Genomic DNA, 23,051 nt, shown 5'->3' on the forward strand with positions numbered 1-23,051 from the left:
CCAAAACCCCCCTCCGAAGGGAGGAAGCCGGGGGGGAACGGACTTTACATCACACCCTGGCCCATCTATCCCACTGTCCGGCCTTCCCGCTCTCCTTCCCAGGTGAATACTGGATTGATCCCAACCAGGGCTGCTCCCGTGACGCCTTTCGGGTTTTCTGTAACTTCACAGCCGGCGGTGAGACCTGTCTTTTCCCCGAGAAGAAATTTGAGGCCGTGAGTTCCAGTCGGGGGCAGAGAGGATCCGGGTGGCCGAAAACATCCCTCACCCAGTCCTCCCAGCGCTGGGAAACTGGGAGGAGCACCGTGGCGGGGGGGGGGGTGGTAGTTGTTTGGGGCTGGCTTTTCCCCGTGGCTCTTGTGGAGCCAAGGGTTGGAGGAGCTTCACCCCCGCCACCGTCTCTGTCACCCCCAGGTGCGACTGGCCGCCTGGAACAGGGAGAAGCCGGGGACGTGGTACAGCACCTTCAAAAGGGGCAAGAAGGTAGGAGCTCCTCGTGCTCCGGGTGCTCCGGGTGCCCCTGGGGTGGGTGGGGGGGTGGGAAGGCGGACCCCCTGCGTGGCGTCACCCCCGTCGCCGGGAAGGCGGGTGTTTGTGTCTCAGCCCCTGTCCTTTTGTCCCGTGTGTCGTCCACCCCCCCCCCCCCCCCGCAGTTTTCCTACGTGGATGCGGACGGGAACGCCGTGCCCGTCACCCAACTCACCTTCCTGCGTCTCCTGAGCGCCAGCGCCCGCCAGAATTTCACCCTCCATTGCCAAAACGCCGTCGCCTGGTACGATGCCGGCGCCGGCACCTTCGCCCGCGCCCTGCGCTTCCGCGGGGCCAACGAGGAGGAGCTGGGACACAACCACCCGGCCACCCCGGTCCGTGCCCTCCGCGACGGCTGCCAGGTGAGTGTCCCCAAACCGCGAGGACCCCGCGGTTCCGTCCCCAGCGCTCGCCCCCCGCGCCGTGTCACTGGCCACCCCCTAGGCCACGCTTGCCGCCTTCCCGCAGGGACGCCGTGGCCAGGAGCGGACGGTGCTGGAGGTGACCTCGTCCCGCCTCGAGCGGCTGCCCCTGACGGATGTGGCTGTCCTTGATTTTGGGGACACCAACCAGAAATTCGGCTTCGAGCTGGGACCCGTCTGCTTCACGGGCTGAGCGCGGCCCCGGACAGCTTGGGGGCAGGGGGGGGTCTCCTCTCCCTCCGCCGCCCCCCGCCCCTGGCGCCAGGGACAGTGACCCAGGGCTCGCTCTGGCATTCTCAGGACTCGGAGCCACCGCGGTGCCATCGCCTCCTCCCCCCACGGCCCCCCCTTATTTATACTTCGGCTCCCTGGGGTGGGGGTTGGGGTGGGGGGGGAAGCTGGGACAAGGTGTCCCAGACTGTAGGGAGGGGGTTCGAGCTGCCCCCGCCCCCCCCCCCCGCCCCCCCCGTGGTGCTACAACGCTCCCCGAGAGCCCCCTTAGTGAAGCACTGGACGTGCCCTCGGCACGGTGACACCCCCAGCCCCATCCCGCTGCCCGCGGGGACCGGATCCAGCCCCCTCCCCGGCCACCACCGAGCCGGTGTCCCCGTGCCACGACCCATGGGGACTCGGTGGGGGGGGGGGGGGGGGGTGTTAAACCTCCTCCGTCGCCCCCCCTTAATGCTGGCGGGTGGCGGGTGGCGGCGGAAGCCCCCCTGCCCCTTTGGGGGGGAGATCGTCCCCGCTGGGGGGGTGTCCCTCGGCGGCAGAGGGGACGTGGGGACGCTGGGCCCCGCTGCCGTTACTGTACGATAAACCGACTGTATCGAAGCCGTCTCCCGCCCCCCATCTTTGCCGATTTCCACGGCAACGGGCGACTTTTGTGGGGCTGGGGGGCAGGGGGGGGGGCCGCGCACCCCAAACTGGGACTGGTGGCCCCCCCCCCGAGGCTGCCGGCCTCGTGTCCCACCTTGCGCGAGGGCGTGCGAGGCCGGATTCCGCTTGACCCCTGCTCCCCCCCGGGTCCCAGAGAGCTGCCCCCACCCTGGGGACCCATGGCCGTGGCCCCGTGGGACAGGCTGGGGGGGACAGGGGGGGGACGGACACAAAGGCAGGGTCGGGACCTGGGCGTGGGGCACTGGTGGCAGCTGGACCTGAGCCCGGCACAAACTGGGCACCCTGGCTGCCCCCCAGTCACCCCCGCCCCCACCAAAATCTCCATCCCCAGGGACCTCGGAGAGGGGACCCGGGGCTGCCCCCCAAACCTCCATCCCTGGGGACCCCGGAGAGGGGACCTGGGGCTGCCCCCCAATTCTCCCCCCCCCCCCCCCGCCAAACCTCCATCCAAAGGGACCTGGGGCAGGAGAGGGGACCAAGAGCCACCCCCCAATTCCTCCCCCCAACCCTCCATCACTGGGGACCCCAGGAAGGAGACATGGGGCTGCCCCCCAATTCTTCCCCCCAGCCCTCCATCGCCAGGGACCCAGAGAAGGGACTCTGGGGCAGGAGAGGGGTCCTGGGCCTGCCCCCCAATTGCCCCCCACCCCTAAACATCCATCCTCAGGGAGCCGGGAGAGGGGACCTGGGGCAGAAGAGGGGACATGGGGCTGCCCCCCACCCCAAACCTTCCATCCCCAGGGACCCAGAGAGGGGGACACGGGGTGGGAGACGGGACCCGGGGTGGCCCCCCAATTCTCGCCCCCAACCTTCCGTCCCCAGGGACACCAGAGAGGGGACACGGGACAGGAGAGGGGACCTGGGGCTGCCCCCCAATTCCTGCCCCCCTCAACCCTCCATCCCCAGGGACCCCAGAGAAGGGACCCCGGGGCAGGAGAGGGGACCCGGGACTGCCCCCCAATTGCCCCCCCATGCCTCCCCCAACCCTCCATCCCCAGGGACCCAGAGAGGGGACACGGGGCAGGAGAGGGGACCCGGGGCTGCCCCCCAATTGCCCCCCCGCCATCCCCAGGGACCCCGGGGCAGGAGAGGGGACCCGGGGCTGCCCCCCAATTGCCCCCCCCCCGCCATCCCCAGGGACCCCGGGGCAGGAGAGGGGACCCGGGGCTGCCCCCCAATTGCCCCCCTGCCATCCCCAGGGACCCCGGGGCAGGAGAGGGGACCCGGTGCTCCCCCCCCCCGCCCCGGTGAAGGGACCGGGCATCCCACCGCGCAGCCGGGGCTGCAGGTACCGGGGGCGACGTGGGGGGGGATGCTCGGTCGCCTCCCTCTCGCCTGGCTCCATCCCGGTTCGGTTCCACCCAACCCCCGGCCCGGTCCGACCGGGCGCCTCCAGCCTCCGCCCGCCCCCCCCACCCCTCCCCGGCTCCGCCGCACCGGGCCGGTGCCGCGGCTGTAACCGGCGGCGGGTCCCGCTCTCGGTAACGCGACGGGGCCCGGCCGGGGCGGGGAGGTTGGGGGGGTTGGGGGCGGGGGGGCGGCGCGGACAAAGGCGGCGGCGGCGGCGGCGGCGGGGCCCGGCCGGGGGATGCGGCTGCGGCGGCGCTGAGCGATTGCGGCTCCGGTAACAACGAGGGGAGGGGAGGGGAGGGGGGAAAAAACCGGCCCCCGGTCCGGTGGTGGGGTTCCGGTAGCGGCCCCCCGTGGCGGGGGGCGGGGGGGGGGGCGTGTGTGTCCGTGCCTGCAGGATGAGCTTCTTCCCCGGCCTCCTCCTCCTCCTCTCCGCCGGTTCCCCCGCCATGCAGGTAAGGGCGGGCGGGGGCGCCGCGGAGCTGGGGGGAGGGGGGGGGGGTGTTCGGTTTGCGGCGGGGGCGGGGGGGGGGGCCGGGCGGTGCCTTCAGCTTCCCCCGGGGATGCCCCTTTGGCACCGGGTTTTTGCGAGGGGGGGGCGGGGGGAAGATGCCGGGACTCGCCCTGGGTGTGTCCCCAGGATGGGGACCCCCGGGGGACCCCGGGGATGGGTCTTGGTGGGGGGGGGGGACACACGACACAGAGGTGTTTGTGGGTGCTGGGTCCTTCCCGAGCCCAGGGGGGGTGCTGGGCTTCCCCCCCGGTGTCCCACCGCCCTCCCCGTGTCCCACCGCCTTCCTGGCCTCGGGGGTCTGGGGATGCCCGCGGCCACCTGGGCGCAGGGCGGTGGCATGTCCCCTCCCTGGACACCCCCGGAGGGTGCCCAGACTGAGCTGGGGGCTGCCGGGGACCTCGGCCCGCGCCAGCGGGGTGCTGGGGACACGTGGGTGACAGATGGCACTGGCGGGAGCGGGGCGGGAGCGCCTTCACACGTGGCCACCGAGGACGAGGGAAGGCGACGGCCTGGCTCCATCCCGCCTCACCGGGGTTGCGCCACCGATGGGGACACGGGGTGCCGGCTGTCCCCACCCTGGGTGACACCCTGGGGGACTCCGGGCCACCCCGAGGGGAGCAGGCACCCATGGGTGCAGGGCTTGCGGGAGCGGCGGCTCTGCGCCGGGATGAGCCGCCCGTGGCGGGGTGACAGCCGGGTGACGTGGGTGACTCGTGTCCCCTGAGAGCCACCACCCCGGCAGCACCGGGAGGGACCAGCTCCCCCCCCCCGCCCGGGAGCCAGCTGTGCTCCAGCTGTGCCTGGCACCGCCGCGGCGGTGGCAGCTGCGCGGGCGCCCGCCAAGGCGGGTGTCGCGGCGTCACACGCCGTGTCCCAGCGGCGCCAGGGCCAACGCGGCTCCGGCACCCGCCTCCCTGCGCCCGGTGCCGCCGGGGTGACACCGTCCCAGCGCCATCCTCGTGACACCGGAGGTGGCGGGGCGGGAAGGTCCCACGGGGCGAGACCGCGAGGACGGAGCTCCGTGTCCCCGTGTCCCCTTGTACCCCGGCGTTCCCCCTCTGTCCCCCAAACCGCCTCGGCCCACCCCCGGGTGTCACCTCTTGGGGCCACGGGAGGTCAACCCACAGCGGCCACCACGACCCGCCGTGGGGACAGGGGCCGGTTTGGGGGCTCCCGCGGTGGCCCTGTCCCCTCCCTGCAGCCCCACGCGCCCGTTTTGTCACCGCTCGTGGGTCAGCGGCCGCAGCCTCGTGCCGGGGGCCTGGTGGTGTTTGTAATTAAGCGGTTCGTTATTAGCCCTGCTGAATATTGTGCAGCCTGTTGAATATTCATGAGCCGGGGTTGCCAGGCCCGGGGTGGGGGGGGGGGGTTGCACCAGCCTGGATGGGTCTCCCCCACAGCTGCTTCCCTGGAGGGGGGCGGGGGGGTTGTGGGGTGCCGGGGTGATGCCGGGGCTGAATCGGGGCCAATTCCAGGCAGGAATTATATCCCCGGCCTCCCCCAGAGCGTGACCCTGCCACCGCCCCGCTCGCGTCCCCAAGCTGCAGGCGATGGGGGTGCTGGGGGGACCCCCAAACCCACCTCTTTTTGTGGGTGCCACCCATCCGGGGGGGGGAGTGGGGGGGGGGGGGGTGGGTGCGTGTGACGGGCAGGGACGGGATGTGGGGACCCGGCCGGGCTTCGGGGAGCTCCGGGGAGGGGGGGGTGCCCTGCTGTTCCCCACCTCATCCGGATCTCTCCCTTTCCCCCCCTCCCCAAATGGTTGCTCTGCCCGCCCCCCCTCTCCCTACCCCCCCGGGGGGTTTGGGGGTGGGAAAGTGACCCCCACCGAGGCCCCACATCTGCACCTGGTTCTCAGCCCCACATAATGAGCCGGCGTTAACGAGCTGATTGCGGGCAGGTTCCTGGGCGGGAGGGAAGGGGAGGGAATGCTGCAGTGGAACAACCGAGGGGTGGGGAGGGGGTTTGGGGGTCACGGGGGGGGGGGTGTGTGTGTGTGTGTCTCCCCCATCCTCCCACCCTGCCCTGGCTCTGCAAAGCCCCACGGGTGACGCTGCGCCCCGATGTGATGGTGACACCGCTTGCCCCACGGGTGTCCCCCATGGCACGTGGGGCTGGCGGCAGGTGGGAGATGGAGGGGGGGGGGTTGCAAGCCCCTGCCCCATGGCTGTGGGGTACAACAACACCCCCCCCCCCCCAAAAAAAAAAAAAAACCAGGTCCTTAATGTGGCAGCCAGGGCCGGGGGGGGGGGTGTCAGAGCATGGGGACACCCACGGCTGAGGTGGCGGCTGCACCCGGTGTGGCTCCCCCATGGGGCCACATCCCCACCTCGGGGATCCCTGGGCACTTTGGGGGTGGTGGTGGTGGGGGGGGTGTCTCAGAGGTGAGCCCCCACCTTTCAGTCCCTGCCGGGGCCTTCCCCACCCACCAGCACCTTGTCCCCAGGGACTGAGGGGGGGGGGACACACGACAGTTGTCCCTCTGGGTGCTGCCCTGTCCCCTCCAGGGTGGTGGCCGAGGCGGTGTCTGCGGCGCAGAGCCCAGGAGCACCCCGAAACCCGCGGCGGGGGGGCGGGGGGGGGCAATACCGGTGTGTGTGTGTGTGTGTGGAGGGGGGGGGGGGGTCTTTCCCCGCCGTTGCCAGCGCGGGAGCCTGTGCCATGCGCGACTGTCCCCACGCGGTGGCACTGTGTCACCGCGGAGACGATGGAGGCAAAAAACGGGGGGGGGGGGGATGCTCAGAGCCTCGGGGGTCCCCCTGCGCCCAGTGGGTCGGATCCTTGAAGGGGGGGTCGGGGGCACCCAGCGGGGCAGAGCCGCTGAGAGGGTTTGGGGGGGTCCGGGGGACCCCAGGGATGTCGGTGCTCCGTGGAGGGGGGTGGTCGCATCCTCCCCGCAGTTGTGGGGCACGGTGAGGATGGAGATGAGGATTTGGGGTGTTTTGGGGGGGGGGGGAGGGGAGAGTGGGGGGGGTGCTCGGGGCGGGGCGGGGCGGGGGGGGGGGCTGCAGCCTCCAAACCAGGCTGGGGGTGCGGAGGTCCCTGATACTGGTGCCAGGGGAAGGGAGAGAAGGGGTCTCCGGGGGTCCTGCACCCCCAAAGCGGGGGCCTCCGAGGGTCCTGCCCCCCAGAACAGGGATCTCCAGGGGTCCTGATCCCCAAAAAAAGGGGGTTTCTGGGCTCCTCTTCCCCCAAACCAGGGGTCTCCGGGGGGCCCGCTCCCCCAGACCCGGCCATACTGGGCTGCTGCAAAGGGAACTGGGTTGAATGGTGCTGTGTCGTGCCGGGCGGGACCCCCCGAACCGGGACCCCCCCGAACCGGGGAGGTCGGTACCAAGCCGTGCCGGGTTGGGAGCCCCCCCGAATCGGGACCCCCCCCGAACCGGGGAGGTCGGTACCAAGCCGTGCCGGGTTGGGAGCCCCCCCGAATCGGGACCCCCCCCGAACCGGGGAGGTCGGTACCGAGCCGTGCCGGGTTGGGAGCCCCCCCGAATCGGGACCCCCCCCGAACCGGAGGGGTCGGTACCGAGCCGTGCCGGGTTGGGACCCCCCCGGAATCGCGACCAACCCGAACAGGGGGGGTCGGTACCGAGCCGTGCCGGGTTGAGACCACCCCGAATCGGGACCGACCCGAATCGGGACCAACCCGAACGGGGGGGGTCGGTACCGAGCCGTGCCGGGTTGGGACCCCCCCCCCCCCCCGAACCGAGACCACCCCGACCCGAGGCGGAGGGGGGGGGGGGGGGGGCGGAGAGAGGGGGTCGGTACCGAGTCGTGCCGTGTTGGGACCGCCCCAAACCGGGGCCGTACCGGGTTTGGCCCGGGGCCAACGCCGCCGACGTCACTCCGAAGCGGCGCCGGCCCCTTTATAAAGGCGAAGGCGGCTCTGGGGGCTCCGTAGGCGGCGGGGGCGCGGGGCCGGTGCGCGGTTCGCCCCGGTGGGCACCGGCACCGGGTGAGCGAGGAAGAGGAGGAAGGAAAGGAGGAAGAAGAGGAGGAGGGGGGGTGGGGGTGGGGGTGTGATGGGTATGCGGCGGCGACGGCGACATGACGGTGCCGCTGCTGAAGATCGGGGCCGTGCTGAGCACCATGGCCATGGTCACCAACTGGATGTCCCAGACCTTGCCCTCGCTGGTGGGGCTCAACGGTACCGCCGTCTCCCGGGCCGGGACCTCCGAGAAGATCGTGAGTCTGCCCGGTACTGGGGAGGGGAGCACCGGGGGTGGGCGGGGGGGGTGTCGGGTACCGCGGGAGAGAGGGGTTGGGGGTGGCGGGGGAGGGGGGGGGGGGGGGGCGCATGCCCGGGCTGCGGCGTGGAGCTGCGCCACCGGTTACCGGCACCCACCGGGCTCGGGTGGCACCGGCAACCACCCCCCCCCCCCCCCCCGCCGCCTCTTCACCTCCCCCGGCGTGGGGACCCCCCCCACCCTCCCCTCCGCCTTCCGCTGGGCATCCCTCCGTTCATGGGCACCCCCCCCCTTCCCCCGTCCTCCCGTTCAGGGTGCACCGGGAGCCCCCCCCACCCCGTTCACGGGCACCCCCTCCCCTGTCCTCCCCTTCAGGGTGCACCGGGACCCCCCCCATCCTTCCTTCCTTTCAGGGTGCACCGGGACCCCCCCACCCTGTTCGTGGGCACCCCCCCCCTCCCATCTTTTCTCCCGTTGAGGGTGCACCGAGACCCCCCCCCACCCCTTTCAGGGTGCACCGGGACCCCCCCCCCCCCCCACCCCGTTCATGGGCACCCCCCCATCCTTTCTCCCGTTGAGGGTGCACTGGGGTCCCCCCCAATGCGAACCCCCCCCTCTGCTTCCCCCCTGAGCACAGGACACGCCCCCCATATCCCTCAAGGATCCCCTGGGAATGGGGACCCTCCTCCCCCCCCCCCCCCCCCCCCAGGGCATGGGGATCCCCCCCACCCCGGACAGGGTGCACCAGGGACCCCCCCGACAGGGGCTGGTCTCAGCCGGGAGCCTGAGGCTGGGGTCACCCCATGGAGGAGACATCCCCCCCCCCCGGGGGTTGGGGGGCTCCTGGCCCCCTTCTTTCCCCCCGTAGACTCAGGCTGGGCAGTTCCAGGGGGCTGGGGCAGGGCTAGGGGGGGGCTCCTGGCTAGGAAAGGTGGGTGACTCCCCCCCCCCCGGGGAGCTGGTGGCTGTCCCCAGGCTGGGTGCCACCTCTTTCCCCCGCCCCCCCAGGGTAGGGCCACCCCAAATTTCCCCTGGGGGGCTCTGACTGGCCTCAGCCCTTTGGTGCAAACCCCTGTGAGAGGGGGGGGCTGGGGGGGTGTGGGGTGAAAACAAGTTGGGAACGGGGTGGGGGACGACGACGCCGACGCCTGGGGAGGGGGGAGGTTTTGGGGGGCTGCAAAGGCAGCGATAGGGCTGAGCTCGGGGTGAAGCCGTGGGGGCGAGCGAGCCCCCGGGGAGGGCTGGGTGGGTGCCATGGGGCCTGGCCGGTGCCCAGCCGTAGCCGGTGACGCTGGGGTTGGGGGGGGGGGGGGCCTGATGTGGGACCACGTCCTTTGCCATGAGAAACCCCCCCACCACACTCCGGTAGCTGGAGTCTTCCCGTGTGGGACTGGGCACCCCATTTTGGGGGGTTGTGGCTGGGGTGGGGGGGAGGAATCCTGCCGGTGCGGGTGCTTCGTGCTATTGCCAGCGCCGATTTCGGTCATGGCGGGGGGGGGGGAATGATCTGGTTTTGAGGGTGTTCGAGGAAGGAGCTGGCACAGCCCATCTGGAGCCCGCCATCAGCTGGGCTGGCAGATGTGGCGCCCGCCGGCGGGATCCCAACGTGTGCCCCCCCCCCAACCCGGAACCCCCGGATCCCCCTGGCAGAGCCGTTTTGGGGGGGGGGGCGCTCATGGTGCCGCTCCCCCTGCTTTGGCTCTGCCCGTCCCATCCCCAAAACTCTTTCCCCCGCATCCCAGGCATCCTTTTCGGGGTGCCGTTCCCGGCTGGAATTCCGCGGAGGATGAGCGCGGCGGCCTTCGCGGCGGTGACGGCGGGGGTCTCACCGGGCAGCCCCAAATAGGCCATCAGTGTTGCAGGGTAATTAGCGGCGCTGGGGGTAACGCAGGCTCTGCCCGACCATAATTGGCTGATCGTTAGTCACTCTTTGGTGTCGGTTGGAAAAATCATTAATCACCGGGCAGCGGCGGCGGCGGCGGCGGCAGCGCCCCGAATGCGGCTGGAAGGGGCTGGCGCAGCCGCCCACGGGGGCCAGTGGGACACTGTGTGGGGGGGGGGGAACTGGGGTGCCGGGTGCCAACCTCATCCATCCCCCGCCGGGGTTTAGCAAAGCGCCGTTTTCCCTCGCGGATGCTGAAATGAGCCGGTTTTTGGCGGAGGGGGGGGGGGGGGGCGGGGTTTACCCCGAAACCGGTGCTCGCCGGCTTTGGGTACGGTGATGCCCGGTGCGACCTTTTGCTGGTTTTTGAGGATTCTCGAAGCCCCTTGATGGAAACCGGCGGTTCCTTTTCCGCTCTGAGGTCCAGAGCTGGATTATTCCCAGTCCTGGCATCGGTGGTCCCATTGGCTGGACCTTGGGCCGTTGGCTCTTTGGGGACCCCGGAGCCGGTGACGGCTCTTGACTTGCCGTGAAGGAGCAGCCCCATGGAGCATCCTCTGTGGGGGCTCCCTCTCTTTCCTCCCACCTCCCCCCGCGAGTGGCCCCCTCTCCAAAAACAGGGGCCAGAGACACGCAGCGGCGCTCGCCTTTTATCACCGGTGCCCATTCGGGGGGGTCCTGGCCTCAAAGGGCGCTTGGTCGCCCCCCGCCTGGGGCAAGGGGCTGAGCGGGGATTCCTGAATCCTTGGGGACCCCCGGGAGAGGGTTTGGGGGGGGGGGGGCGTGCTGTGACACCCCTGCCCCCGGGCAGCTCGAGGGTGTCAGCGGTTTCCCGAGCGGCGAGCAGGCAGCTTTCCCGGCGAGCTCTAATTAATAACCCGGTGACAGATTGCACAGGCTGCGTTTAACCTAATAATCCCCCCGGCAGCGGCCGCCGCCGTCGCCGCCAGGTCCCCGAAGCCGCAGTGGGCAGGCGCGGGCAAGGGCTGCCCTCCAACCCCCATCCCCTGGGCAGGGGGGGGGTGGTACCCGCAGGGTTTTGGGGAGGGGGGGGGGGAGCTGGATGCTGCAGTGGGGAAAGCAACGTCTTTCCCCCCGAATCCGGCCCAGGGATGCTCGCCCGCATCCCGCTTGCCGTTGGCGACGCACCCCAGGGTTTTCGCCGCGATCTGGCAAGCGGAGGAGCTTTGCCAACCTCCGAAGCCATGGCACTCGTCCCCCCCGTCTCCCCACCCCCCCCCCGCCCGCCCTGGGCTGCTGCCTGCCATTAATTATGCATTAAGCCCTCTATAAAGTATTTATGGCTGCCTGCTGCTCAGCCGCGGCCGGCGAGGTCCTCGGGAAAGGGAAAGGGCTGCGCCGTGACTGCGGATGCTCTGCCCGGCTTGGCTTTAGGCTCTTTTATTTCACTACCTTCTTTTTTGTTTTTTTTTTTTTGTTTTTTTTTTTTTTGGCGGGGGGAAGAGAAGAAACGAAGGGTTTGGCGCGCAGGATGCTCCCGGGATCCCGGTGCGGGGAGAGAGGGGACGGTGTTTGTGCCAGGGACCCCAATTTTTGGGTGGGTGGGTGGGACCGTCCAGCGGCTTCGCATGGAGCCTTTCCCGGCGTGTATAATTTGATGATTGCTCATCAGATTAATTCACCTGCCGGGGCAGCCGGCACGACGCCATCCGTCGGCACGCCATGACATCCGCCGGCGCCTTCCTAGAGGCTCGTTATCCCGCGATGTGGCTCGTTATCCCGCGATGTGGCTCGTCCCCAGCCGGGATCGCCAAGGGCTCCTGGCCCCCACGCCATCCCGGCTCCATCTCCGCCTGCGTTGGAGCTGGGCTGAATAAATCCTCTTTTTCTCTCCCCCCCGTCCCCGCCATCAGTCAGGAATTTCCTCGGTCGAACGGCGAGTTTCACACCGCTGTCGGTTCATTTATTCTGGTGGGAGAACGGTGTTTAGCCGCCGCCGTGTCCAATAAATCCCTTCCGATGTGAAACATGAAGTTAAAACCGCTGCGTGGAAAGTTAAAGTATCGTCCCCGGCTTGTTACAGGGAACGGGTCATTTATCTTCGCCCAGCGCCATGCAGAAGGCGCTTGGAGAGCGATGAGTTTGCTCTTGATTTTCATAATTAATAATTATGAATTACCCATGAAATGCTAAATGGCCCAGCGCAAAAAAACACCGGCTTCTGGCGTGAATAAATCAGGCAAAGGAGAGGAAAGGGGGGGGGACAGACACACGACATGTTTCTCTACTTGGTTTTTGGGGGTGAGAATGGTGGGAACCCGGCCGAAAATGGGGGGCAGCGGGAGCCTGCGGTGGTCGCCCCCCTCCTTGGTTGCGTTGGGAGATGGAAAGCAAAAGGCCGAGCCCGGATCCCGCTGGAAAAGGTGCGACTGGATGCGAAAATGGGCTTCCGGAGGGTGTTGGGAATGGTGGGATGCCTGGCTGGCCCCCCTGGCTGCCCACCCCGGGCAGGGGGGGGGTCGCGCTGGTGTTTCCCCACCACCGTCGACGGGACCCCGAAATTCCAAGGGAAGGAATTAGCAATTTGTACTGGTGGCTCCGGAAGAAATTCCTGCCTCGTCAAGGCCGTTAATGGGAAATTATGGCAGGGTGGGTCTGCGGGAGGAAGAGGAGGGATGCGGAGCCGGCTGGTGGTGGGCGACGAAGAGCTTTTCCTCCTCATTCCCTCCCATCCCGCTGGCGTTTTGTGGCCGATTCGGGGGCGGGGGGGGGGGCTAAAAATCTCCGCCATTTGGAGCCGGTCGCCGCGACGAAAGGAGTCTTGGCAAACGGGGAGGGGGGGAAATGATTAAATGACCCGGATAAATAAATAAGTAAATAAGAAATACTAAAAGGAGGGAAAAATGCAAAGCGGCTCAGATCCGCCGGGATGAGAAGCCGGGGCGGGGGGGGCGGGTTGGGAGGAGAACTGGGCAGGATGGCGGGATGCGCTTGGCATCGGGCTTCGCCGGCGCGGGTTCAAGAAGGGTTTGATGGGCTCGTCCTGGCCACCGGCGCGTGGTGGTTCGTCCCCGTCCAGGGACAAAGGATGGGGACGGTTTTGGGGAAGCCCTGGCAGGCGCGGGGAGCCCCGGGGGGTGGGGGGTGCGGGGTGGGGGGGAGGATCCGGCACCTTTGGGGGCCCTGACATCTCCCCTCCTCTCTCCCTCAGACCCTTTTCCAGAGCCCCGACGAGGGCTGGCAGGTTTATACCTCGGCGCAAGCCCCCGACGGCAAATGCCTCTGCACGGCCGTCATCCCCGTCCAGGGCACTTGCTCCCGCGACCTGCGCAGCCACCAGCTCCGCCAGCTCATGGAGAAGGTGAGCCTCGACCGCCGGTAATCAACGGTACCGGCCCGGCCCCCTAACGAAGCGCTTAATTTGCCGGTGGGGAGGATGCACGGACGCGTGGCTTCAGTTGGTTGTCACCCCTCTGTGACGCGTGGTGGCCGCGTCCCCGGGGAGGACAGACGTGGCGCCTCGCCATCCCGGTGCGAAGAGCCGCCGTTTGCCGGGACGAGCGTCCCCGCCGTAAAAAAGGAGCCCTGGTGTCCTCCCGCGGGGTCGGCTGGAAGGGAGTCACCGCGGTGCCACCGGCACGTGGCGATGCCCTCGCCGCACCCCCCCGAGCCCGGCCATGGGGATAAAATCATCCCGCAGAGAAAAATCATCGCCGAGATAAACCCCAAGCGAGCTTTTATCCTGCACCCCCATCCACCAAACGATGTTTAACGGAGCCCGGGGTGGTTTCCAGGTGCGGAACGAGGGGGTTTCCCAAACTGGGGGTATGGGGGGGGGTGTCCCTTCCCCGTGGCAGAAGCCGCGAGCCCCACGGCACGGGGCCGCGCGCCTGAGCCGAGCTCATTGAGTTTTCCACGGCCGCGCCGCAAAACCGATTAAACTTTTATTATAACGTGCTGCAAAAAAACGCCTCTCAAGCGGCTCCCTTCCGCGGCGGCGGCGTAAATACCAGCGGGGCCGGGGCTACTAAATAAATCACCGCTTGAGGAACGCAGCCACGTTCGCGTCATTTGAAAGCGTGGAAATGAAATACCGTTGCCGGCTGCGGGCGGATGAAATTAAGGAATGAAAAGCTCATGGACCCGGCTGGGAAACGTGCGCTCGGACGGTTTAAAAAAAATTAAAAAAAAAAAACAAAACAAAAACCCACACACAAACCCCCCCCCAAATTTCAGCTGAAGCAGGATGAGTAAAATGCATTATTTTATACATTAAAGCTGTGTGTGGGGGGGAGAGGTTTCTTGCATGCGTTTACATAAACGGCGGAGCGGGGAGCAGCTCGTCCTGCGGCTCCCTGAGGACGGGGATGTCGGGATGGGATCTCCCGGGGCCGTGTCCCCACCAGCACCCGGTGGCCTTGAGCTTCCCCGTCCCCTCTCTGCTTCCACGCCCCGAATTCTCCCGGCTCAAGCCTCTTCGTTAGCGGCAGGGGGCTGTGTTAATTAGAGCGAGGGTTTTATCTCGCCTCCCAGGTGCAGAACATCTCCCAGTCCATGGAGGTGTTGGACCTCCGGACCTACCGGGACCTCCAGTACGTGCGCAACACCGAGTCCCTGATGAAGGGCTTGGACTCCAGGCTGAAGGTGGCTGCTGAGAGCCAGAAGAGCCTCAACGCCAAGAGCTTCCAGGTGAGCCCTTGCACCCCCCCTGTGCCCCTTGCACCCCCCCATGCCTCTTGCACCCCGTAGGAGCCCTCCCTGAGCAGGCGGTGCTGCTACGACACGGGTGGGCAGCCTGCGAAGGGTCCTGCTTTCGGCGGTCCAGGTGGGCTGAGCACCCCTGGGGTGGTCTGGGTGGCCAACCATCTCTGTGGGGATCCGGGTGGCCGAGCAGCCCTGGGATGGTCCCGGAGCCGAGCGTCCTTGGGGTGGTGGTCCCAGGGCCAAGCATCCCTGTGGGGATCCAGGTGGCCGAGCATCCCTGGGGTTGTCCCAGGGACGAACATCCCTGTGGGTATCCGGGTGGCCAAGCATCCCTGGGGCGGTCCAGGTGGCCAAGCATCCCTAGGGTTGTCCCAGGGCCGAGCATCCCTGGGATGCTCCCAGAGCTGAGCATCCCTGCAGTGGTCCGGTTGTCCCTGTGGTGATCCAGGTGGCCAAGCATCCCTGGGATTGTCCCAGGGCTGAGCATCCCTGTGGGGATCCGAGTGGCCGAGCATCCCTGGGGTGGTCCCAGAGCCAAGCATCCTTGGGGTGGTCCCAGGGCCAAGCATCCCTGTGGGGATCCAGGTGGCCGAGCATCCCTGGGGTTGTCCCATGGACGAACATCCCTGTGGGTATCCGGGTGGCCAAGCATCCCTGGGGCGGTCCAGGTGGCCAAGCATCCCTAGGGTTGTCCCAGGGCCGAGCATCCCTGGTGGGATCCAGGTGGCCGAGCATCCCTGTGGGGATCCAGGTGGCCGAGCATCCCTGGGGTTGTCCCAGGGACGAACATCCCTGTGGGTATCCGGGTGGCCAAGCATCCCTGGGGCGGTCCAGGTGGCCAAGCATCCCTAGGGTTGTCCCAGGGCCGAGCATCCCTGGGATGCTCCCAGAGCTGAGCATCCCTGCAGTGGTCTGGTTGTCCCTGCGGTGATCCAGGTGGCCAAGCATCCCTGGGATTGCCCCAGGGCTGAGCATCCCTGTGGGGATCCAAGTGTCCGAGCATCCCTGGGGTGGTCCAAGTGGCCAAGAATCCCTGGGGTTGTCCCAGGGCTGAGCATCCCTGGGGATCGGGGTGGCTGATCATCCCTGGGGTGGTCCCAGGGTCCAGCACCCTTGGGGTTGTCCGAGGGCCGAGCATCCCTGGGATGGTCCCAGAGCTGAGCATCCCTGCAGTGGTCCAGGTGTCCCTCTGGTGGTCCAGGTGGCCAGCCATCCCTGGGGTGGTCTCAGGGCTGGGCATCCCTGTGGGGATCAGGGTGGCTGAGCATCCCTGGGGTGGTCCAGGTGGCCAAGCATCCCTAGGGTTGTCCCAGGGCCGAGCATCCCTGGGATGCTCTCAGAGCTGAGCATCCCTGCAGTGGTCCGGTTGTCTCTGCGGTGATCCAGGTGGCCAAGCATCCCTGGGATTGTCCCAGGGCCGAGCATCCCTGTGGGGATTGGGGTGGCCGACCATCCCCGGGATGGTCCCAGAGCTGAGCATCCCTGCAGTGGTCCAGGTGTCCCTCTGGTGGTCCAGGTGGCCAAGCATCCCTGGGGTGGTCTCAGGGCCGAGCATCCCTGTGGGTATCCGGGTGGCCAAGCATCCCTGGGGCGGTCCAGGTGGCCAAGCATCCCTAGGGTTGTCCCAGGGCCGAGCATCCCCGGGATGCTCCCAGAGCTGAGCATCCCTGCAGTGGTCCGGTTGTCTCTGCGGTGATCCAGGTGGCCAAGCATCCCTGGGATTGTCCCAGGGCCGAGCATCCCTGTGGGGATCGGGGTGGCTGAGCATCCCTGTGCCACCTGAGTGAAGAGGATGGTGCGGTGCAGGAGCCGGCGAGGGTGCCCAGCCGCGGTGGGCACGCAGAGAGGGCAAACCAACGCAGGGCTCCATCCTGCCGAGCTGTGCCTGCAGTGCCGGGGCAGCAGAGACGGCCAATTCCCAGCCCATCTGGCTGCAAATCGACGCCTTTAATTAAACAAAACGTGGCTCTTCCCTGGCAGAGCCACGATTTCCCCCTGACGGGTGGCAGCCGCCAGCGCCGTGTGCTGATCGATGCAGCGCTGCCCCTGCTGCAGCAGCTCCGCGCCCCCAAGAAATCCCATTAACCACCCCCACCACCCCCCCCCGACCTCCGCCGGGGCACTGGTTTATTTTGGGAGCCTCAAGGCTTCATCCTGACAGCTAAAGAGTGTTTCTGTCTCGGGAGCGGCTGGTTCTTGGCACTGAAAGGGGCCGGAGGATGCTCGGGCGGCTGCTGGGCGCTGACAGTTGCAGAGACGAGACATTGATTAAACATCTGAGCTGCAGCAAATGTCTCGCCCGGTTTAATCACAGCAGGAGGTGCTGAGCCCCGTGATTGGGGTGCAATCCCACTAAGATCTGGGAAAGCTGGCCGGTAATGCCGCCCCGAAATGAAAGGCGAGGAGAAAGGGAAGGTGCTGGCGAGCTGGGCTTGTTCCCGGGAATACCCGCTGAGGCGTGGGACGGCGAGCGGGGCCGGGGGCCGTGGAGCGGGCCGGAGGTGCTGGCTGGGGATTTACAGCGTCCTTGAGCGAAGGAGACTCGGCGGAGCGGCTTGCGGCCGGGGCCAGCTCACTGTCACGCTGCTCCGTGCTTCCCCCCATCCCTTCCCTGCCCTGCCGGCACGGTGGTTGGCATGAGCCTGGCAGGATCGTGCATGGCTCCCGGTGCTGGGCATCTCTACGGGGGTCTTGGTGCCCCACCATCCCTGCAGAGGTCCCAGGGCCGGGAATCCCTGCGGGGCTCCCAGGACCAGGCATCCCTGTGGGGATCCCAGGGTCAAGTATCCTGGTGGGATGCCGGTGCCCGAGCATCCCTGCAGTGGTCCCAGGGCCGGGAATCCCTGTGGGGATCCCAGGGTCAAGTATCCTGGTGGGATGCCGACGCCTGAGCATCCCTGCAGTGGTCCCAGGGCCGGGAATCCCTGTGGGGATCCCAGGGTCAAGTATCCTGGTGGGATGCCGATGCCCGAGCATCCCTGCAGTGGTCCCAGGGCCGGGAATCCCTGTGGGGATCCCAGGGTCAAGTATCCTGGTGGGATGCCGACGCCTGAGCATCCCTGCAGTGGTCCCAGGGCCGGGAATCCCTGTGGGGATCCCAGGGTCAAGTATCCTGGTGGGATGCCGACGCCTGAGCATCCCTGCAGTGGTCCCAGGGCCGGGAATCCCTGTGGGGATCTGAGGGTCAAGCATCCTGGTGGGATGCCGATGCCCGAGCATCCCTGCAGTGGTCCCAGGGCCGGGAATCCCTGTGGGGATCCCAGGGTCAAGTATCCTGGTGGGATGCCGACGCCTGAGCATCCCTGCAGTGGTCCCAGGGCCGGGAATCCCTGTGGGGATCCGAGGGTCAAGCATCCTGGTGGGATGCTGATGCCCCAGCATCCCTGCAGTGGTCCCAGGGCTGGGGATCCCTGTGGGGATCCGAGGGTCAAGCATCCTGCTGGGATGCCGATGCCCGAGCATCCCTGCAGTGGTCCCAGGGCTGGGAATCCCTGCAGGGTTCCCAGGACCAGGCATCTCTGTGGGGCTTCCAGGGTCAAGTATCCTGGTGGGATGCCAGTGCCTGAGCATCCCTGCAGAGGTCACAGGGATGCCCAGCCCTGTGGGGCTCCTAGTGCCTGAGCATCCCTGGGGAGCTCCCAGGGCTGGGAATCCTTGTGGGGCTCCCAGGGTCAAGCATCCCTGTGGTATGCTGGTGCCCGAGCATCCCTGCAGTGGTCCCAGGGCTGGGAATCCCTGTGGGGCTCCTAGGATCAAGCCGGCTGGGATACTGATGCCCGAGCATCCCTGCGGTGGTCCCAGGGCCGGGAATCCCTGCGGGGCTCCCAGGGTCAAGCCGAGTGGGATGCTGATGCCCGAGCATCCCTGCAGTGGTCCCAGGGCCGGGAATCCCTGTGGGGATCCGAGGGTCAAGCATCCTGCTGGGATGCCGATGCCCGAGCATCCCTGCAGTGGTCCCAGGGCTGGGAATCCCTGCAGGGTTCCCAGGACCAGGCATCCCTGTGGGGCTTCCAGGGTCAAGTATCCTGGTGGGATGCCAGTGCCTGAGCATCCCTGGGGAGCTCCCAGGGCTGGGAATCCTTGTGGGGCTCCCAGGGTCAAGCATCCTGGTGGGATGCCGATGCCCGAGCATCCCTGCAGTGGTCCCAGGGCCGGGAATCCCTGCAGGGTTCCCAGGACCAGGCATCCCTGTGGGGCTTCCAGGGTCAAGCATCCTGGTGGGATGCCGATGCCCGAGCATCCCTGTGGTTGTCCCAGGGCCAGGAATCCCTGTGGGGCTCCCAGGGTCAAGCATCCTGGTGGGATGCCGATGCCCGAGCATCCCTGCAGTGGTCCCAGGGCCGGGAATCCCTGTGGGGCTCCTAGGATCAAGCCAGGTGGGATGCCGATGCCCGAGCATCCCTGCGGGGCTCCCAGGATCGGGAATCCCTGCGGTGGTCCCAGGGCTGGGAATCCCTGTGGGGCTCCTAGGGTCAAGCCGGCTGGAATGCCGATGCCCGAGCATCCCTGCAGTGGTCCCAGGGCTGGGAATCCCTGTGGGGCTCCTAGGGTCAAGCCGGCTGGGATGCCGATGCCCGAGCATCCCTGTGGTTGTCCCAGGGCCAGGAATCCCTGTGGGGCTCCCAGGACCAGGCATCCCTGTGGTGGTCCCAGTGCCCAGACACCCCCACGGGGCTCCCGGAGTCGGGCATCCCTGTGGGTTTCCCAGGGCTGGGTATCCCTGCAGGGGTCCCAGGGTTGAGCATCCATGCGGGACTCCCCAGGTTGGGCATCCCTGGGGGGCTCCTGGTGCCAGAGCATCCCTGTGGGGCTCTCAAGGCCGAGCATCCCTGCGGTGGTCCAAGGACTGGGAATCCCTGCGGGGCTCCCAGGACCAGGCATCCCTGTGGGGGTCTTGGTGCCCCAGCATCCCTGTGGTGGTCCTAGGGCCAAGCATCCCTGGGGGGCTCCCAGGGGCCGAGCATCCCTACGGTGGTCCCAGGGCTGAGCATCCCTGTGGGGCTCCCAGGACCATGCATCCCTGTGGGGGTCCTGGTGCCTGAGCATCCCTGGGGGGCTCCTAGGGCTGGGCATCCCTGCGGTGCTCCCAATGCCCTGGCATCCCTGCGGGGCTCCCGGGGCCAAAGAGCCCTGCAGGGATCCCAGGGCTGGGCATCCCTGTGGGCTCCCCAGGTCAGGTGTCTCTGCAGGGCTCCTGGTACCTGAGCATCCCTGCGGGGATCCCAGGGATAAGCATCCCTGTGGGTGTCCTGGGGTCGAGCATCCCTGCGGGTATCCCAGGGATGAGCATCCCTGTGGTGATCCCAGGGCTGAGCATCCCCGTGACACGCAGGGTGCTGGGTGCACAGGCACCCATTGCCTGGAGCCATCACCCATCCCTGGCACGCTCTCCCCACCCCGGTCCCGTGTCGGCTGTCGGGGATCCGCTCAGCCTTTGCCTGCCTGCTCCCAGGCCAGGGTCAAACCACCTCTGAACCTTCTCCTTGTGCCTAAAATAAGTGGAGATTTTTAAATCCCGGACCTGCCCGTTGCTCTCATTCCCTCGGCACCATCCGTGCTCAGCCCCCCCGCACTGCTCCCGGCTTTCCGGGGAAGCGGGGGGGGTCCCATAGCGAGGTCGGATCCCGCCCGGTTCCCGCTCTGCGGAGCGAGGCGATAGCATCGGCGGCGGGTGATTCATTAGCGACCGCTCTCCCAAGCGCTTGGAAAATGCGACGCCTTGTAATTGTTATTAATTACCAACCCAGGGACTAGGGCTCGTCTCTGGGGCGTTAACGAGGCTGCGCTCTGCCATCGCTGCTGGAGGCCTCCTCCATCCCAGGGGGATGGACAGACCCGGGGACGAGCACCACCAGGCTCCAGGCAGGGGTTTCATTTAAGAGAATTTCATTTCATTCATTTAAGGGTATTGCATTTATACCCCTTGCACCCCTTAAACAGGAGCTCAAGGACAAGATGACGGAGCTGCTGCCGCTGCTGCCCGTCCTGGATCAGTACAAGTCGGACACGCGGCTGATCGTGCACCTGAAGGAGGAGGTGAGGAACCTCTCCGGGAGCTTGCTGGCCATCCAGGAGGAGATGGGCGCCTACGACTACGAGGAGCTGCAGCAGCGGGTGCTGATGCTGGAGGCACGGCTGCACGCCTGCATGCAAAAACTGGGTACGGTGTCCCCCTCCCACCCCCCCCCCCAATATTCCTCTAATATTCCCACCTCCTGTTTTGCTGCGCTGCCAATATCTTCTCAATAATCATAATAATACCGGCAGCCCAGTATCTTCCAGTATGGGGTGTTTACCGGGACCGGCGCAGGAGCCGCCTTTCCTCGCTCTCGGGAATTGCCGTCGGAGCCCTGCGGTGCCTTTTCCTTAAGCATCCCCCATCCCGCTGCCCCATCCCCCGAGATTCCTGGGGGGGGGTCCCTGGGGTGAAGCCCTGGTTCCTCCCCGCGATGCCCGCGGGACCGGAGGGTGCTGGGCAGCGTCATGGTCCAGGATGCCCATCCTTAACTCTGGAATCTTTCTTCCCCGCCTCTCCCTCCCAGGTTGCGGGAAGCTGACGGGCGTCAGCAACCCCATCACCATCCGAGCGTCGGGCTCCCGCTTCGGCTCGTGGATGACCGACACGATGACGCCCAGCGCCGACACCCGGGTGAGTGGCACGGGCACCCACGGGTCGCGTCCGTCTGTCCTGGGAGTCCATCTTGATGGGGTTGGGGCTGGGGGGGGGGCCCATTTTGGCCGGGCATCCCTAACCTCAGCCCACCGCAGGTGTGGTACATGGACGGTTACTACAAGGGCCGGCGCGTCTTGGAGTTTCGGACCTTGAACGACTTTGTGACGGGGCAGAACTTCGTGCAGCACCTCCTGCCGCATCCCTGGGCCGGCACGGGCCACGTCGTCTTCAACGGGTCCCTCTACTACAACAAATACCAGAGTAACATCGCGGTGAAATACCATTTTCGCTCCCGCAGCGTCTTGGTGCAGCGCAGCCTGGCCGGCGCCGGCTACAACAACACCTTCCCCTATTCTTGGGGGGGTTTCTCCGACATCGACTTCATGGTGGACGAGAACGGGCTGTGGGCCGTCTACACCACCAACCAAAACGCCGGCAACATCGTGGTGAGCCGGGTGGACCCCCAGACGCTGGAGGTCCTGCGGAGCTGGGACACGGGATACCCCAAACGCAGCGCCGGGGAGTCCTTCATGATCTGCGGCACCCTCTACGTCACCAACTCCCACCTTGCCGGCGCCAAGATCTATTTTGCCTACTACACAAACACTTCCAGCTACGAATACACGGATATTCCCTTCCACAACCAGTATTCCCACATATCCATGCTGGACTACAACCCGCGGGAGAGGGTGCTCTACACCTGGAACAACGGCCACCAGGTCATCTACAACGTCACGCTCTTCCACGTCATAAAGACATCGGGCGAGCTGTGACGGTGTCGTCCCCCCCCCAGCCCCCGGCGCCGGACTCCTCTGCTCTCCCTCCCCAGCTTTTTATTTTTCTACACTTCAGCCTCGGCTACTCTCTCTAGGGGGACGGAGCGGAGCCTTCCTCCTCCTCCTCCTCCTCCTCTTTGATTTTTTTTTTTTTTTTTTAATATCTCTTTGGTTTCTTCCCGCGGTTCGTGGCGCATGGATCTCTTCTGCCTTCATTTGAGCTGACCTCGGTTGGTTTTTTTGGTTGGGTTTTGGTTGTTTTGGTTTTTTTGTTGTTGTTGTTGTTGTTGTTGGGTTGGGTTTTGCTTTTTCAATTTACATCTTTATTTTGACGGCAAATAAAAAGAGCCTCTTTGACGTTTGATGGGGCTTGCGCTGATATTTCTTCCCCCCACCCCCCAGTTTTTAAAAAATTAGTATTTGTCACTCGATGGCTTGGTTTCCCCCCCTTTTCCTGCATCCACAGCCTCCAGATGTGCGGCGGCAGCCAGCGATGTTGTTTATGGGCATGTTTAATGCATGCGGGTGCGGCGCTGGGGAAATTACAGCAGAGCTGGGCGAGGCGAGGAGGAGGAAGGGAAGGGAAATGATGGTGCAGCTGCGGTGAGTTGGCGGGGGTTGGGCGGGGGCGGGGGTGGGGGGAAGCAGATCCTGCGAGGGGGGAGCTGATCCTGCTCCCGACCAGGCCAGGGCAGCAGGATCCTGGTCCTGGGGGAGAGCGAGGACCTGCTGCCCAGGGGTGAGGAGGGATGGAGGGCATGTGGAGAGGATGAGGAAGGGATGTGGAAGCGATGGAGGGGCTGTGGAAGGGATGTGGAGGGGATGTGGAGAGGATGGAGGGGCTGTGGAAGGGATGGAGGGGATGTGGAGGGGATGAGGAAGGGATGTGGAAGGGATGGAGGGGGTGGAGGGGAAGTGGAAGGGATGGAGGGGATGTAGAAGGGATGGAAGGGATGTGGAGGGGATGGAGGAGGTATGGAGGGGATGTAGAAGGGATGGAGGGGACGAGGAAGGGACGTGGAAGGGATGGAGGGGGTGGAGGGGAAGTGGAAGGGATGGAAGGGATGGGGAAGGGATGGAGGGGATGTGGAGGGGAAGTGGAGGGGATGGAGAGGGTGTGGAAGGGGTGGAGGGGATGTGGAGGGGATGGAGGAGGT

At 66.8% G+C, this 23,051-nt stretch overlaps 2 protein-coding genes across 4 annotated transcripts in view; both read left to right on the forward strand.

The window, feature by feature from the left end:
• Positions 1-1,781, forward strand: part of COL5A3 (collagen type V alpha 3 chain) — a 37,519-nt gene extending 35,738 nt beyond the window's left edge. Inside the window, 4 exon segments of the mRNA XM_054183449.1 lie at positions 103-215; positions 415-483; positions 654-890; positions 997-1,781. Of these exon segments, the coding sequence (XP_054039424.1) occupies positions 103-215; positions 415-483; positions 654-890; positions 997-1,143 (566 nt within the window). The 3' untranslated portion in view covers positions 1,144-1,781.
• Positions 1,782-7,758: 5,977 nt separating this feature from the next.
• Positions 7,759-21,952, forward strand: OLFM2 (olfactomedin 2). Of its 3 annotated transcripts, XM_054183445.1 has the most exons (7): positions 7,759-7,933; positions 10,225-10,235; positions 12,965-13,102; positions 14,275-14,430; positions 20,386-20,605; positions 20,988-21,094; positions 21,214-21,952. In XM_054183445.1, exons 1-7 carry the CDS (start codon positions 7,759-7,761, stop codon positions 21,889-21,891), a joined length of 1,485 nt encoding a protein of 494 aa, XP_054039420.1. In that variant the 3' UTR covers positions 21,892-21,952. The 3 variants fall into 3 exon arrangements, with proteins under 3 accessions (XP_054039420.1, XP_054039419.1, XP_054039421.1); XM_054183444.1 differs by lacking the exon at positions 10,225-10,235 and having other exon boundaries at positions 7,759-7,896; positions 12,953-13,102; XM_054183446.1 differs by lacking the exon at positions 10,225-10,235 and having other exon boundaries at positions 7,759-7,896.
• Positions 21,953-23,051: the final 1,099 nt, after the last annotated feature.

This window comes from Rissa tridactyla, chromosome 25, assembly GCF_028500815.1.
Source record: "Rissa tridactyla isolate bRisTri1 chromosome 25, bRisTri1.patW.cur.20221130, whole genome shotgun sequence".
Classification (NCBI taxonomy): Eukaryota; Metazoa; Chordata; class Aves; order Charadriiformes; family Laridae; genus Rissa; species Rissa tridactyla.

Coding starts and splice junctions, on each gene's coding strand:
- OLFM2 (XM_054183445.1), top strand. CDS start 7,759: ATGACGGTGCCGCTGCTGAAGATCGGGGCCGTGCTGAGCACCATGGCC. Junction 13,103..14,274: donor TCCGCCAGCTCATGGAGAAG/GTGAGCCTCGAC, acceptor CTCGCCTCCCAG/GTGCAGAACATCTCCCAGTC. Junction 14,431..20,385: donor TCAACGCCAAGAGCTTCCAG/GTGAGCCCTTGC, acceptor CCCCTTAAACAG/GAGCTCAAGGACAAGATGAC.